A 16758-nucleotide genomic window follows, 5' to 3' on the forward strand; every position below is an offset into this window, starting at 1 on the left:
CAGCAATATGACTATGAAAGTTATACTCCTGGAACTTGACCCCTCCTATTGAACTGTAAATCAAAAATGGCGGTCCAGTAGGTAATTGGTTGAGCTCTTCCAATTGTTTAGATGTTTATTTTTTAAAATTTTATTTACTAGCTCATTTCCTGTTTGTTGTTTGTGGGATTGAGGACTTCTAAGATGGGACCTGGCCTTGTGATTGAGGTGGGTTGCCTAGGTCAAAAAGCCTGGGCACCACATCAGTGAGGCACCAGGATTGTGTCAGCCGCTTACCTGGGAAACTGGAGCCTTTCATCAGTTCTTCAAAGGTGATTGAAAAATGCAAACCATTGTCCGTCTTACATCTTTGTGAATACCATTGATCACTTAACAGTAATTAAATTTTTTAAAATTCTTTTTCTGCTTTTCTCTCTCCTTGCCCCTCTACTACCACAACAAATGACACCATTAAGTTTTTAATAGAACATCTGTTGGAGATCTGTATTTAATTTAGTGGATGCCATAATTTATTATTAGATTTCGAAAATTTGTGGCCTTTCCTACTTTTAAAAAAGGTTTAGGTATCTAGCCCTGAGTTTGTCTTTCATTAGTTGGCACATGGTGCTGTTCAAAATATGCTTAAAATTAGAATTATTGTCTACTCCTGATAAGTGTCTCTTCTGCACCATAAATAATTTTCCAACAATTTGAATTGAGCAGCAGCAATAACACAGCAAAGTGGGAATTTAGTGTTGAAATAATTGAATTATTAAATAATTTGAATTAAGTGACTTGAAATTAAGAGGAGTAGATCATATGGCAAAAGCATCCAAGTAATGATTGCAGGGGAAAAGTAGCACCCAAAAGACAGGACAGTGCTATCCTGACTGCTTCCTGCTTCTGGTTGCATCATAATTAAAGCAGTTTTTTTAGTATGCTTTTATTGCAGTGGCTGCTGTAACGGTTCAAACGGTTTCAAAAAACAATAGTGTAAAGTTGAGGTTTTGTGATGGTAAAAATCACTAAACCAGTAACAGTTTTTTAATTAAAGCGAAATAAACACGTTTAAATTATTGAATGATTTTTTTTCTGCAGAATTCTGGGATTGAAAAAGCTTTTCTTTTTGATGTAGTCAGTAAAATCTATATTGCCACAGACAGTTCGCCTGTAGACATGCAGTCATATGAGCTGTGCTGCGATATGATAGATGTGGTGATTGATGTCTCCTGCATTTATGGGTAAGTAACCATAAGTATTAGAGTATTTACAGCTTTTAATACACTTCTGTAGCCTGTACTATAAAACCGGACAAATTAATCGCGGCCAATGTCGCAGATTATATTTGCGAATTGAGAAAAAAGGATGGGATCTTGTAATTTTTTTCATTTTGCTAGCATTTTCACCCACTGCACATGTGCATAAGTAAATTGGTCCTCCTGGTAATGTTGTGAAGTGTTTTCCTATGATTGCAATCATAGAATGATACTGCACAGAAGGAGGCCATCCAGCCCATCATGCTTGTGCTGGCTCTCAGAGCTATCCAGTTAGTCCCATTCCCCTGTCCTTTCCCCATAGCCCTGCAAATTTTTCCCCTTCAAATATTTATCCAATTCCCTTTTGAAAGTTATTATTGAACCTGCTTCCACTACCCTCTCGGGCAGTGCATTCCAAATCATCGTAACTTGTCGTGTTTATTAAAAAAAAATTCTGCTCATCTCACCACCTGGTTCTTTTGTCAATTACCTTAAATATGTGTCCTCTGGTTACCTACCCTTCTGCCACTGGAAACAATTTATCCTTTATTTAGTGTGTCAAAACCCTTCTAGTTTCTGAACATCACTATTAAATGTCTCCTTAACCGTCTCCGTTCTTATGTAAATTATTCTCTTTAGAGCAAAGAAATAGGAGCAGGAGTAGGCCATCTGGCCCCTCGAGCCTGATCCGCTATTCAATAAGCTCAGGGCTGATCCTATCATGGCCTCAATTCCCCTTCCCTGCCCTCCCCATAACCCTTGACTCCCTTATCCTTCAGGAATCTATTTATCGCCACCTTTTTAAATTATTCAATGACTCAGCCTCCACAGCTCTCTGGGGTAGAGAATTCCAAAGATTCACGACCCTCCAAGAGAAGAAATTCTTCCTCATTTCCATTTTAAATGGACGATCCTCTTATTCTGAGACTATGCCCCCTAGTTCTAGATTCCCCACGAGAGGAAACATATTTTCTCTGCATCCAACCTGTCAAGCCCCCTCAGAATATTATATGTTTCAGTAAGATCACCTCTCATTCTTCTAAACTCCAATGAGTATAGATCCAACCTGCTCAACATTTCTTCATATGACAACCCAATCATCTCAGGAATCAACCCTGTGAACCTTCTCTGAACTGCCTCCAATGCAGATATAGAAAAATAGAAAATAGGTGCATGAGTAGGCCATTCGGCCCTTCGAGCCTGCATCAGCATTCAATAAGATCCTGGCTGATCATTCACCTCAGTACCCCTTTCCTACTTTCTCTCCATACCCCTTGATCCCTTTAGCCTTAAGGGCCATATTTAACTCCCTCTTGAATATATCCATTGAATTGGCATCAACAACTCTCTGCGGTAGGGAATTCCACAGGTTAACAACTGAGTGAAGAAGTTTCTTCTCATCTCAGTCGTAAATGGCTTACCCCTTATCCTTAGACTATGTCCCCTGGTTCTGGACTTCCCCAACATTGGGAACATTATTCCTGCATCTAACCTGTTCAGTCCCGTCAGAATTTAATGTTTCTATGAGATCCCCTCTCATCCTTCTAAACTCCAGTGAATAGAGGCCCAGTCGATCCACTCTCTCCTCATGTCAGTCCTGCCATCCCGGGAATCAGTCTGGTGAACCTTCACTGCACTCCCTCAATAGCAAGAATGTCCTTCCTCAGATTAGGAGACCAAAACTGAACACACTATTCCAGGTGAGGCCTCATTAAGGCCCTGTACAACTGCAGTAAGACCTCGCTGCTCCTATACTCAAATCCCCGAGCTATGAAGGCCAACATACCATTTGCCGCCTTCACTGCCTGCTGTACCTGCATGCCAACTTTCAATGACTGATGTACCATGACACCCAAGTCTCGTTGCACCTCCCCTTTTCCTAATCTGCCATTCAGATAATATTCTGCCTTCGTGTTTTTGCCACCAAAGTGGATAACCTCACATTTATCCACATTATACTGCATCTGCCATGTGTTTGCCCACTCACCTAACCTGTCCAAGTCACCCTGCAGCCTCTTAGCATCGTCCTCAGCTCACACCGCCACCCAGCTTACTGTCGTCTGCAAACTTGGAGATATTGCACTCAATTCCTTCATCTAAATCATTAATGTATATTGTGAAGAGCTGGGGTCCCAGCACTGAGCCCTGCGGCACCCCACTAGTCACTGCCTGCCATTCTGAAAAGGACAGTTTATCCTGACTCTGCTTCCTATATCTCTACTTAAATAAGGAAACCAATACTGTATGCAGTACTCCAGGTGCAGTTGGAGCAGGACTTCCTTACTTTTATACTCCATCCCCCTTGCAATAAAGGCCAACATTCCATTTGCTTTCCCACTTGCTGTACCTGCATGCTAACTGTGTTTCTGTACAAGGACCCCCAGATCCCTCTGTACCGCCGCATTTTGTAATTTCTCCCTATTTAAATAATAGTGCTTTTTTATTTTTCCTATCAAAGTGGATAACCTCACATTTTGCCACATTATGCTCCATCTGACACATTTTTGCCCATTCACTTAGCCTATCTATCTCCCTTTGCAGATTCTTTGCGTCCTCCTCACAACTTGCTTTCCCACCTATCTTTGCATCATCAGCAAATTTGGCTACACTACACCCGATCCTTTCACCCAAGTTATTTATATAGATTGTAAATAGTTGAGGCTCCAGCACTGACCCCTGTGGCACCCCACTAGTTACCTTATCGAATGCCTTCTGGAAATCCAAATACAGTGCATCTACTGGTTCCCCTTTATTCATCCTGCTTGTTACATCCTCAAAGAACTCCAGCAAATTTGTCAAACATTTCCTTTTCATAAAACCATGGTGACTCTGCTTGACTGCATTATGATTTTCTAAATGTCCTGCTATTAACATAAGAACATAAGAAATGGGAGCAGGAGTAGGCCATTTGACCCCTTGAGCCTGCTCCGCCATTCAATAAGATCATGGCTGATCTGATCATGGACTCGGCTCCACTTCCCTGCCCACTTCCCATAACCCTTTACTCCCTTATCGCTCAAAAATCTATCTACCTCCGCCTTAAATATATTCAATGACCCAACCTCCACAGTTCTCTGGGGCAGAGAATTCCACAGATTTACAACCCTCAGAAGAAATTTCTCATCTCAGTTTTAAATGGGAGGCCCCTTATTCTGAGACTCCCTTTTTTTTTATAAAAGACTTGGATTTAAAAAGTGCCTTTCACCACCACTGGACATCTCAAAGCGCTTTACAGCCAATGAAGTACTTTTTGGAGTATAGTCACTTGTAATATGGGAGCGCGGCAGCCAGCTTGCGCACAGCAAATAGCAATGTGATAATGACCAGATAATTTTTTAAAATGTTGATTGAGGGATAAATATTGGCTAGGACACCGGGGATAACTTCCCTGCTCCTCTTCGAAATAGTGTTGTGGCATCTTTTACATCCACCTGAGAAGGCAGATGGGGCCTCTGTTTAACGTCTCGTGGATGAGATGACACCTTTGACAGTGCAGCACTCCCTCAGCACTGCACTGACGTGTCGGCCTAGATTTTTTTTTTTTAATGTGCTTAAGTGCCTGGTGTGGGATTTGAACCCACAAACTTTTGACTCGGGCGAGTGTGCTACCCACTGAGCCATGGCTGACACTCTTCCTTAATAATTGATTCCAGCATTTTGCCAGTGAAAGATGTTAGGCTAACTAGTCTATAGATTCCTGCTTTCTGTCTCCCTTCTTTCTTAAATAGAGGTGTTATATCTGTGGTTTTCCAATCCTCTGGGATCTCTCCAGAATCCAGGGAATGTTGGTAGATTACAACCAATGCATCCACTATCTCTAACCACTTCTTTTAATACCCTAGGATGCAGGCCATCAGGTCCAGGGGACTTGTCCACCTTCCGTCCCATTAGTTTGCCTCGTAGTTTTATCCTAGTGATCGTGATTGTTTTAAGTCCCCTCCCCCATAATAGCCCCTTGATTATCAATTTTTGGGATGCTTTGTGTCTTCTACTGTGAAGACCAATACAAAATATTTGTTCAAAGTCTCTGCCATTTCACTATTTCCCATTATCAATTCTCCAGTCTCATCCTCCAAAGGACCAAAGTTTACTTTTGCTACTCTCTTTTTATATGCCTGTAGAAACTCTTACTATCTGTTTTTATAATTCTTGCTATTTTACTCTCACACGATCTTCTCTCTCATCATTTTTTTAGTTGTCCTTTTAGGGTTTCTAAAAATTTCCCAATCCTCTGGCCTTCCACTGTTCTTCGCAACATTGTATGCCTTTTTCAATTTGATACCATCCTTTACTTCCTTAGTTAACCAGGGATGGTTCATTCTTCTCTTAGTCTTTCTTTCTCACTGGAATACATCTTTGCTGAGTTACAAAATATCTCTTTTTAAATGTTTGCCACTGGTTATCTACTGTCATACCCTTTAATTTATTTTTCCAGTTCACTTTAGGCAACTCTGCCTTCGTATCTTTGTAATTGCCTTTATTTAAGTTCAGGACACTAGTTTGTGACGTAGTTTTCACACCCTCAAAATTAATTTGAAATTCTACCATGCTATGATCACTCTTCCCAAGAGAATCCTTTAATATGAGATTGTTAATTAATCCTGTCTCATTACACATTATCAGATCTAAAATAGCCTGCTCCCAGGTTGGTTCCGCAACGTTTTGTTCTAAGAAACCATCCCGTATACACTCTTATGAATTGTTCCTCAAGGCTACATTTGTCAATTTGATTTGTCCAATCAGTATGAAGATTAAAATCACCCATGATTATTACCATACCTTTCTTACAAGCCTCCATTATTTCTTGATTTATACTCTGTCCTACAGTGTGGCTACTGTTTGGGGGCCTGTAGACTACCACCAGTGACTTCTTTCCCTTATTATTTCTTATCTCCACCCAAACTGATTCTAGATCTCGATTTTCTGAGCCAATATAATTTCTCAGTACTGCACTGATCTTATCCTTTATTAACCGAGTTACCCTATCTCCTTTCTTCCTATCTCTCCGAAATGGCAAATACCCCTGAATATTCAGTTCCCAGCCTTTGGTCACCTTGCAACCATGTCTCTAATGCCTATCAGATCATACCCATTTATTTCTATTTGTGCTGTCAATTCATCTATCTAGTTATGAATGCTGCGTGCATTCAGATAAAGAGCTTTTAATTTTGTCCTTTTACCATTTTTCCCCACTTTCTGATGCACTCTGTGTACACACTCTGTCCCTTCCTGTCACACTCTGGTTATCATTACCCTGATTGATATCCTAGACTATTGCCTTCTCCTTTCTCTTTTGACTTTTAAAATTTCCGCTCAACGGATCCCTCTTTCCCCCCTCACTAACTCGTTTAAAGCCCTATCTACAATCCTAGTTATTCGATTTGCCGGGACACTGGTCCCAGCCTGGATCAAATGAAGCCCGCCTTGACAGAACAGCTCCCTCTTTCCTAGAACTGGTGCCAGTGCCCCATGAATCAAAACCCATTTCTCCCACACCACTTTTTGAGCCACGCATTCATCTCTCTGATCTTATTTACCCTATGCAAATTTGTTCGTGGCTCAGGTAATAATCCAGAGATTATTACCTTTGTGGTTCAGCTTTTTAATTTAGCCCCGAGCTGTTCATACTCCCTCAGCAGAACCTCCTTTCTTTGTCCTACCTACGTCATTGGTACCTACATGGACCACGACAATTGGATCTTCCCCTCCCACTCCAAGGGCCCCAAATTTGGCCAAGAGTTGATTTTTCTGGAGTATCTTAAAAATCCCCATTTTGCACATTCAATTTGCACCAGTGTAAGTGAGTTAGTTAGGATTTTTTTTAGTTTAATTTAGTTTTGTTCAAAAGCGGGCATTACCAGCCACCTATGCCCCCTTTGGCCATTTAAGCCACTTTGCACAGCTAATAGTTGATCCAAACTAACTTAGGCCAGTGTATGTGGCCGCAGAAAACCCTTGCGGAGAGTTAAGAAATCAGCGCAGGTAGGTACTTAATGCCTTGACTAAAGAATGTAAATAGGATCGAACAGCTATACAGGACATATGACAAACTTCGCAAAGTTAATTTACTATACAACAGAAGCATTCATGGAAGCTTAAACTACAAAAATAAAAGAAATAAAGAGACAAAACATTTTTACATAATTTTTTCAAAATATCCAAATAAAAAATAGAATTACCTTCTGCTCGTAATTCTTATGTAGGAAAGTATTTTCATCAACAGGGTTAATGAAAGATTTGAGTATGCTCATTAAAATTACTGGCTACACAGTTATCAGCTCCCATCAGCGGAAACATCCTCTCTGCATCCAACTTGTCAAGCCCCCTCATAATCTTATATATTTAGATAAGATCACCTCTCATTCTTCTGAATTCCAATGAGTAGAGGCCCAACCTACTCAACCTTTCCTTTGTAAGTCAACACCCTCATCTCCGGAATCAACCTAGTGAACCTTCTCTGAACTGCCTCCAAAGCAAGTATATCCTTTTGTAAATATGGAAACCAAAACTGCATGCAGTATTCCAGGTGTGGCCTATGACGTGCAGCAGCCCGGCGTGTGTCGTGAGGCCACTCTGCCTAGGATAGGGGCGGGACATCGGGTCCCACGCTGCAAAGAAGCTACTGCGCATGCGTGAAACCTCCAGTGCGCATGCGTTGAGCTGCCGGCATTCTTAAGTGCTAGGCCCTAGCTCCGCCCCCTAATTGAATTGCCATGCCGTGCCAAGCCATGGGAGAGGCCACAGAGCGGCCAGAATCCGGGGACAACTTTTTTGCGGCGTTTTTATCCTAGGAAGTTGACGCAACTCACGAGAGTGCACTGAAAAACTGGGTGGGCCAAATTTGGGCCCCAAGTTCCTCTCTAGCCCAGAGGAGATGTCCTTAACCCTGGCACCGGGCAGGCAATATAGCCTCGGGACCTGTGCTTTCAGCTGCTGAGAACAGTATCTATCCCCCTAATGGTACTGTCCCCTACCACTACCACATTTCTTTTTGCTTCCCCCCACTTGAATGGCCCCCTGTACCACGGTGCTGTGGTCAGTTTGCTCATCCTCCCTGCAGTCCCTGCTCTCGTCCTCACAGGGAGTAAGAACCTCGTACCTGTTGGACAAGAGCAAGGGCTGATGCTCCTCCATCACTACATCCTGGGTTCCCATACCTTCCTCACTCGTCGTCACGCCCTCCTGTCCCTGACCACGGACAAATTTTTAATTATTTAACATAAGTGGTGTGACTCTCTGCTGGAACAGTGTCTAGGTTTCTCTAGCTCTCCACGTAACTGAGGTCCTGCATCCTCAGTGCCATTCTAGTAAATCTCCTCTGCACCCTCTTAAAGCCTTGACATCCTTCCTAAAGTGCGGTGCCCAGAATTGGACAATATTCCAGCTGGGGCCTCATTAGGTTGAACATAACATCCTTGCTTTTGTACTCCATGTCTCTGATTATAAAGCCCTCTGATTATAAAGCCAAGAATCCTGTGATTTTTCTCAATAGCTTTCTCATCTTGTCATTCCTTCAATCCTGTCTCTTAATCCCTTCATCTTGTTCTTACCCCTGCTTTAAAAAAAAAATAGCAATTTTAAAAACTGGTAAAGCAATTGTTGAACATTTTTGCAAGTTATGATAGAATGTGACATTTTTCTAATCCACCGTGTGGAGTATACCACACCCCATATTGGGAAGACTGATGTAATGTTTCATACACTGAACTTTGCTTGCAAGCTGTGTGTATTCTGCCGTCTAGTGACTGAAATTATACACTGCAGTAAAATGCCAATAATTTGACTTGAAGTTGTTTACTGTGGATCTAGCCTTCCTCTTTTTAGAACCGCCATGGGTATCAAATTGCATTCTAGAGTAGCAGGAAGAATTGAATTACCCAATAATCTAAAAAAGTAATACATATAAATTATCTCTGTTGTAGACTTAAAGAAGATGGCACTGGAAGTGCATATGATAAAGAGTCTATGGCAATTATCAAACTCAACAACACAACAGTCCTGTACCTAAAGGAAGTGACTAGGTTTCTTGCTCTTGTATGCATACTGAGAGAAGAAAGCTTTGAGAGAAAAGGTAATGTAAACTAGGGTCTGAGATGCTGCTGAATAAATCTGCTGAACTTTCTCCCTGCAGGATTGTAGAGATCATGTTCCTCTTTATTTTTGCTCTGTTTATCATTCCATTTGGGGTTATGCTTGTTTAGTCTGAGCTGCTGGTTCTAGATATATATTTATCTTGCATAATCATTTTTTTAAAGGTGCTCCACTTGTGTTCTACCAAAGTGTTGCTGAATAATCCTTCCCAATTTGCATAAGTTGTTCCCTCATTTATTTTGAAGTTAATCGTTTTAAATGTATACACCTAGCTCCTGGCCTTTGGTATTTCTGAATGCCATATCATGTTGAACATAATCATTCTGTAGTCACTGTTCCCCTACTGTGACATGACTTCCATTTTATGTCTGTTGTCTGAGTCATTTAGAAATACCAGCTAAAGATGAGTGGTGTCTCTAATGGCTTCTCTGACGCAGTGATGGATTACATTTACCAACTGTGACTGACTTTAAACCACTTGATCTATCTTAATTTATATTTGGTTGATTGTAGTTGCCCTTTAAAATAGCTTTCCTTTTCTCACATACCCTTCCTATCTCTCCATAGAGAAAACTGTCTGCCTCCTTGTGCTGATCTAGTGGCCTCTAACGCCTGGATCTGTTGTACTGGTAATGTCTAACCAGCAGTAATTTTGTAGCTTTCTAACTGTTGTTAGACTAACTTCATTTAGTTTCCAGGTGTTTGAGATATAGGGTTACACCACTAACTTTCATATCTACGCTATATCCCTGAACATATGAAAATAAAGGACTGGGTAAGATCAGCTGGTCCATTGAGTCTGTTTTATACTGTCACTATAACATCTGCACACTGACTCCTGCTCTCCATTAACCAGCTACGCACACGCCTGGGAGAGGCGAAAAAAACATAGGTCAATTTCATAAGAAATTCTGAGAAATTCCTCTCCAATCCCCAAAGAGGTATTTGGTAAAATCCAGGAGATCATGGTGATTGGGAGAAGCAATCCCCAATAACCACCTACACAATGATGTTGTCCGCACTCAAACTCGCCCAACTCCATTTTGAATGGTGTGGTGAATCTGCACTCACTGCATGTACTGGCAACTGGTTCCAAAGGTCAACAACACTCTGGAAAGAAGTACCTGATAACATCTAACTTAATTCTATACTTGGGTAACTTGTACTCATGTTCCCTGGTCCTCTCTAACCTATCCACATAGACTGAATCTACGTTTTTATTTTAAAAACCTGAATCAAATCTCCTTTTTTAAAAAAAACCTATACTTTCCTAGAGTAAAAAACCCCAACTCTCGAAGCCTTTCGTGGTAACTGAGGACATTTAAACTAGCTATCAATTTAATGGCCCTCTCCGAACCTTTTTCTGTGTCTATTATCACCCAGCATGTGATGGGGCCAAAACTAGACAGAGTTCTAGATAAAGCCTAACCATGGCCTTGTACAGCAACAGTATAGTATTTAATTGATCTGTTGATACATTCCAACAATTTTGGTTTTGCAATAGCCTCATTGCAGTGGTTGTGGATTTCCAATGACTCATACACTAACTTCTCCCACTCAGTATCCTGGAGGATGTAACACTGCATGGTGTAAACATACTGCTTGGTATTTCCCATACCCACGTACATATTACTGAACATCAATATTTAAAGACATCTGCTAGCTATGGATCCATTCCCTATAATATCTGGATCTGCCTGTAATCTGTTTTTCTCATAAGTGTCTTGTACTTACGCATATCTTGTATCCTATGCAAACTTATGGATAGTTTCCCCCCAATGCCTTAATCGCGATCATTGATAAAGATGAACAACAACGGTCCAAACACCATTCAGTATGGGATTCCACGAGTAACCAATCCCAACCATTACCATTTTCAAAACTACCATCGAGCTACAAGAATGCAACCAGTTCCTTATTCAGTTCAAAATCTGCCTGCTAATTCTACAGTGCTCAATATTTATTTAGTAGCCATTGTGTGAATGATGCATTCATTACCATTCTCTGGAGCTAGTCAAGAAAAATGTTTGAATCTTGGGCCACAGGATTTAACTTGCAGCCTACATTATTCATCCTTGAGCATTGTACGACTTTGGATGTAGTAAGATCATTGTTGTATCTCCTTCACTGGGCATACTACGAGGCCTACTGGTTTGAGGAGCACTAGCATATTTTTCATAGAATCATCAAATGGTTACAGCACTGAAGGAGGCCTTTTGACCCATCGAGCTCATACTGGCTCTCTTCAAGATCACTTCAGCCAGTCCCACTTCCCCGCCCTTTCCCCTGTAGCCCTGCAAATTATTTTCCTTCAGGTACTTATCCAATTCCTTTTTGAAAGCCACGATTGCTTCTGCCTCCACCACCCTTTCAGACAGATTACGGATCCTAATCACTCGCTGTGTTTATTTTAAAAAAAATATTCCTCATGTTTGCTGACCGAGGGCTGTGCAGCTCTTTGTCGGCTGGTGCAGACACGATGGGCCGAAATGGCCTCCTTCTGCGCTGTAAATTTCTATGTTTCTATGTTGTTTAATGTTATTTAAACAATATTGTCATGGTGATTTTACTAACTTTTTTGGACATTTTTATAATATGACCAACCACTCCTTTTTAAATTCAGGAGGTGAAATGTAGAAGACAATCTAGCTATTCAGCAAATTGGATTAGCACACCAAAAACTGCTGTTCTACCTTGAGACAATTGACAAGATACCAATCCACCAGGATTTTGCCTTGAATTTGTGTTGCAATAGTAAACTTCACATGCTAGAACTGACTGCCTGGAAAAAAAATACATACAATTAAACCCACACCAAATCACAAACTGTTGTGTTGTGTTCTGACATTGCTGACAGTGCAGGAGGTGGCACTGGAGGACCAGTCTGTCCTTTGTCCATGCTGGACATGCCACAAGAGTTGTTTGGGGAAAGGATTGCAGTGAAAAACCAGCCGGGAACTGTTAGATACGTGCCATGATCTGGGTGTAAGGACCTCCTGGATGCAGATCACACAAGCCATTTAAATAACCCCACTGTACGTTTTATAGAATTTTAAGTATGTAGGCCTAATATTTCAGTAGTAAAAAATACTGCAAGTACTCACCATAGTTATGATTTATAGTTTCCTAGTGTATTCATTATTTTGAGAGACACGGCCCCTACATTTATAACTCTTGCATGTGTGAAGCTGAGCTTAATTTACAGTGCTTTCAATTAAGATTACTTCCCCTTTTTATGCCGCCCATGTATCTTGGCAAAGGTCTTCTACATCCACCAGGAAGTTGTGTGGCTGTGATGCAAGATGGATGGATAAGTGGAAAGCTGAAGAAGTGTTTCTCAGTGTACCTGATTTCTGTTACAGGTTTGATAGACTACAATTTCCATTGTTTTCGTAAAGCCATCCATGAGGTATTTGAGGTTGGAGTGAGCGCTCACAGACCAAGCAGCCACCAAGTGAATATGCAGAACATGAAGACAATGACTCTCAATGGCACACCCAGAGCTGCTGTGTAGCCCAACCAGAGGATGACTGTGCCAACCTTCCTGTGACCCAAGTCTGCTGACACAGCAGTAGACACAAAAAACTCAAGCGGAGCACAGCAGGACTTGCATTAAAGACTAGAGTGGTGCCCTTTCTCTTGATGAGAAGAACATTGTGTACTGAACGTTTGTGGATTAACGCTAAGCGATTCTGTAAGCTGTATCTGTACACTGAGAGGTCTTGCTGTGTCAGTACAGTGGTGGCTTTGCAAAGTACCAAACCCGCAATCATGCCAGAATAATATTTCCATTGGTTCAGTCTTCTGATCTGATTTGTACTGTTGTACAAATAGAAGATAACATCCTTTTCATGGCCTAAATATTTCTACAATTGTTGATTTATTTGTCCAAGTGTCCCCGCCACCCCCCCCCCCCCCCCCCCCAAACTTATTTTGAATCGTTCCTATCTAAAGGCTTCGGTTTGTGGACCCTAGGTGAAAGTTGAGATAATTGTGGTAGTACATGCTGCTACTGCCAATGTTAACATAACTACAGTCACCTGATCTTTTGTGAAAAGACCAATTCTAGCTTTGTGAGGGATTTATGCAGGGCCACAAAAGGGGATACTGTCTGCATAAATAACTTTGTCCTGACAGTTCGTGTAGCATTACTTGCTGCTTAGAATGGTCCAGAATGTGCGTGCTAGTGCTGGTACTGATATCATTCCTACAGTACATTGCAGATTGCAGATTTTGTCTCCCTGTCAAATTCAGCGGGAGCCAGAACATTTGAATTATACCTTCACTGCAAAAGCTTAATGCCAAAAAAATGCACAACTGTAATAATGAAAAGCTTGGATTTCATTGAAATGAATGGAGGCTAGAGTGAAGGGAATGGGAGGCCCTGAGCCTGCTGTGTGGTTTGGTGTGGTGATTGTCAACATCCTGTAGTTGCATTTCAGGTGTCCTGAATTCCTGTTGGAAACTGTTGTCACAAGCTTATTTAACTTTGATCTGGTTCTGTGTACAAGTGGTGCAGAACATTCAAATACATGCCAGTAATGAGGTGAATTGAGTGTGAAGCCTGTCTTGGTTCCATTGATCTTTGTTGAATAATGTTTCATTCAAAATGCTACCAATAATGACCATGAATAACCACTTGGCTTCCATCATTGATTAATAATACTAAGTGAATTGAGTTTCTGCTTTAACAAAAGGCAACTGCACAATCACATGAAGAAAAATGGTCAATTGGCCAATCAAGTAATACAGGCGAAAGATGGAGATATTTCATTTGGGTTGTGATAACCAGCATGTGTTTAAATGATTATACTATATGGCAGAGCCTTGTATTTCATATCCTAATACACAAGAACACCCCATTGTTACCACTACTAGTTCTGCTTCACACTCTCATCGGTACATCTTAAAATGCCACTGTATATTTTACTTGTATGCATTCACAGTGTGATTAGATCTGATACCGGCACACTCTGCAGGTGATTGAGTGTACTGTGATGTTGACTTGCTTCAGTATTCACTTAAACCCTCCATATTCCTGATCTGATAACTTGATGCCTTTATATTTATAGCTTCTTTCTTTCACAGAACTGTTTTAAACTTGGGTTATCAATAAATCTGTAACTGGCTTCAGATGTTTTGTACTCTTCGTGGAATTTTGAGTCTGCTGAGCACTATTCTATAATTTTAAATGAATAAGATCGAAGGATCTATATAACCAAGTTTCTTTCATTTTACCTGGGGCCAGCACATTCTAAACTTGTTTCAAATTTCCCAGTGATCAACAGAAAGACAGCACTGTTCAGAGTGGTATACAAACTTTCATAAACCTTGGGCGGTGCGTTTGGATTTACTAAATCTGAAACTAAATTATATTCACATGATCAAATCTGCTAACTACCTTACTATTAATATAAATCTTGAAAAGGAAATCCCCAGAACTTTAGGAGGTGTATGATTGAAGCTTGCGCACAATCAAGGTCCAATCCTTTTTTTTTGGGGGGGGGGGGGGGGGCTGTCTGCTTATCTGGCAGCTTTTGTTTAAAATATTCTACAATTACCAACACACAGAACACAGGAACATGAGCAGATTTAGTTGCTAAATAGCCATTGATTTTTTTAAAGGCTGTAGATCATCAAGCTTTTGGTAATCAAACTCAAGGCTGTGAGAAACTGCTCCCATGCTCAAAGAAAGTTTCATTTTGATAAAATTACCAAGTTCTAAAGCAAGTGGGGCTGAATCTCCATGCCCTTGTGACCAGCAGCTAGTAGTTAATGTACAGACTTAAATGTGGTTATCTAAAGCACCTAGAAATATTGACTTAAGACTTAGTCCTGAACAAAGGTCTTTGAGCTAATCTAAATCAGTTTGATTTGCATTGCACCCTGGTGATGCATTGATGGTTAGATGTGATGAGTGGGAGGTATTTTCCTGCAGAGGAGGGAGAAATGATTTGGAGGGTGTGGTGAACATGAGCTGCTGTAACACCTAATATTTGATTCCAGATTGATGTTGGCAGAGGCCTTGGCGTTTGATACATACCTTCTCTGTTGTACAGTGGTGGGTAATACATGGGGACCTGGAGATGGGAAGACTTTAAAAACTGCTTATGCATTGGCTTCCTATACCAAATGGAGCCTGCTTGCCTACTATCGGCTTCTTTCAAATGCCCTGTTTTAATCCCTTCACCAAGCTGATTGTTTATTGCAAAGCTGCTGTTATGGCTATTGTAATGTTTTTTCAAGGTTCATTATTGTGTAATGAGACTATATATACACACGCCTACTGAATCCTTGTATTGTCTACGAAAAGGAAATGCACATTCTGATGTCAGAATGTCTACTGGAATAAATCTGTAATTTTTCATCTCCAGTGTTGCAATGTTTTCTTCCCCATTTCCCCCCCTCCCCACCTAGGTAGTTTGTTGTCCCTGAACTAAAACCAGATTTTTGTTTTTAAACCGTGCTGCATGTGGTTGAAATACCAGCTAGTTGGTGATTTAGGAATAGCAGACTTGTAGGTACCAGTGAATTGAAATTACAAGACTTTAATCCTGTTAAGGTCTTCAGATCATGCTATATATAGCAGTATTGGTTATATATTTTCATCAATTGAATTCCAGATTGTCTCATTCACTGGCAGCTATCTTACACTAGGGATACTGTTCTATTAAAAGAATCACAATTTACAATTGGATTATTTTAACGTCCTGTTATCTTTTAATGTTTTTATATATGTAGATATTGGATTTAGAGTTTTATGTATGCTGGAGGTAGCATTACACATGTATTGGCCTGATATCGCTGCATGTCTACATACACCATTAGACCTCGACATTAGAAAAGAATTGGTGTGTGGAATAATGTCTCTATTTTCCCTAATGTTTATATAGTTTGGTATTGTGGAACATTATTGTATGCAGTTTGAAAGAAGGCCTTTCAAAATCCAAAATACTGGGCTCAGAGGGGAAAAGAACTTCTGCTCTGTTCAAAATTGCAGGAAACTGATGCAAGCTGATTTTTCTGGACAGTAGGGACACTGCATCTTTGTTGTTTTGAAGTTCTGAGTGTTATTCCAAACTCTTTAGATGTGTACTGTTTTGAATTAGAATCTAGTTAAGCCAAAAGTCTTTATCCAGTGTTCAAATGTCAAGGTATAGCTGGCATTGCAAATGACAGAAGACGGGTGAAGATTTGGACTTTTTGTCATTGATGTTTACCTGAAGTGCTTCTACAACAGGAGTGTCAAACTCAATTTACATGGTAGGCCTGATTTGACATCCTAGCACTTGATATTGGCCTTATTCAGCAAGTGTTATTTGGACACACTTGGGTAGAAACTAGTCTGTGTTTTGAACATAAAACAGGTGCAATGTGTGCCAATTTCTGGGTGCGTGGTCCTGTGCTGGTGGCATAGCCTCTGCCACATTGG

The 16758-nt window shown here is 40.7% G+C and overlaps 1 protein-coding gene across 1 annotated transcript in view; it reads left to right on the plus strand.

Annotated features, from left to right (window-relative positions):
- Positions 1-15693, plus strand: part of rragca (Ras-related GTP binding Ca) — a 39268-nt gene extending 23575 nt beyond the window's left edge. The window contains exons 4-6 of the mRNA XM_070899182.1: positions 1078-1220; positions 9158-9306; positions 12689-15693. Coding sequence (XP_070755283.1) covers positions 1078-1220; positions 9158-9306; positions 12689-12840 — 444 coding nt within the window. The 3' untranslated portion in view covers positions 12841-15693. The remainder of the gene's footprint in view (positions 1-1077; positions 1221-9157; positions 9307-12688) is intronic.
- The last annotated feature ends 1065 nt before the right edge of the window (positions 15694-16758 follow it).

Source organism: Pristiophorus japonicus, chromosome 14 (assembly GCF_044704955.1).
Source record: "Pristiophorus japonicus isolate sPriJap1 chromosome 14, sPriJap1.hap1, whole genome shotgun sequence".
Classification (NCBI taxonomy): Eukaryota; Metazoa; Chordata; class Chondrichthyes; family Pristiophoridae; genus Pristiophorus; species Pristiophorus japonicus.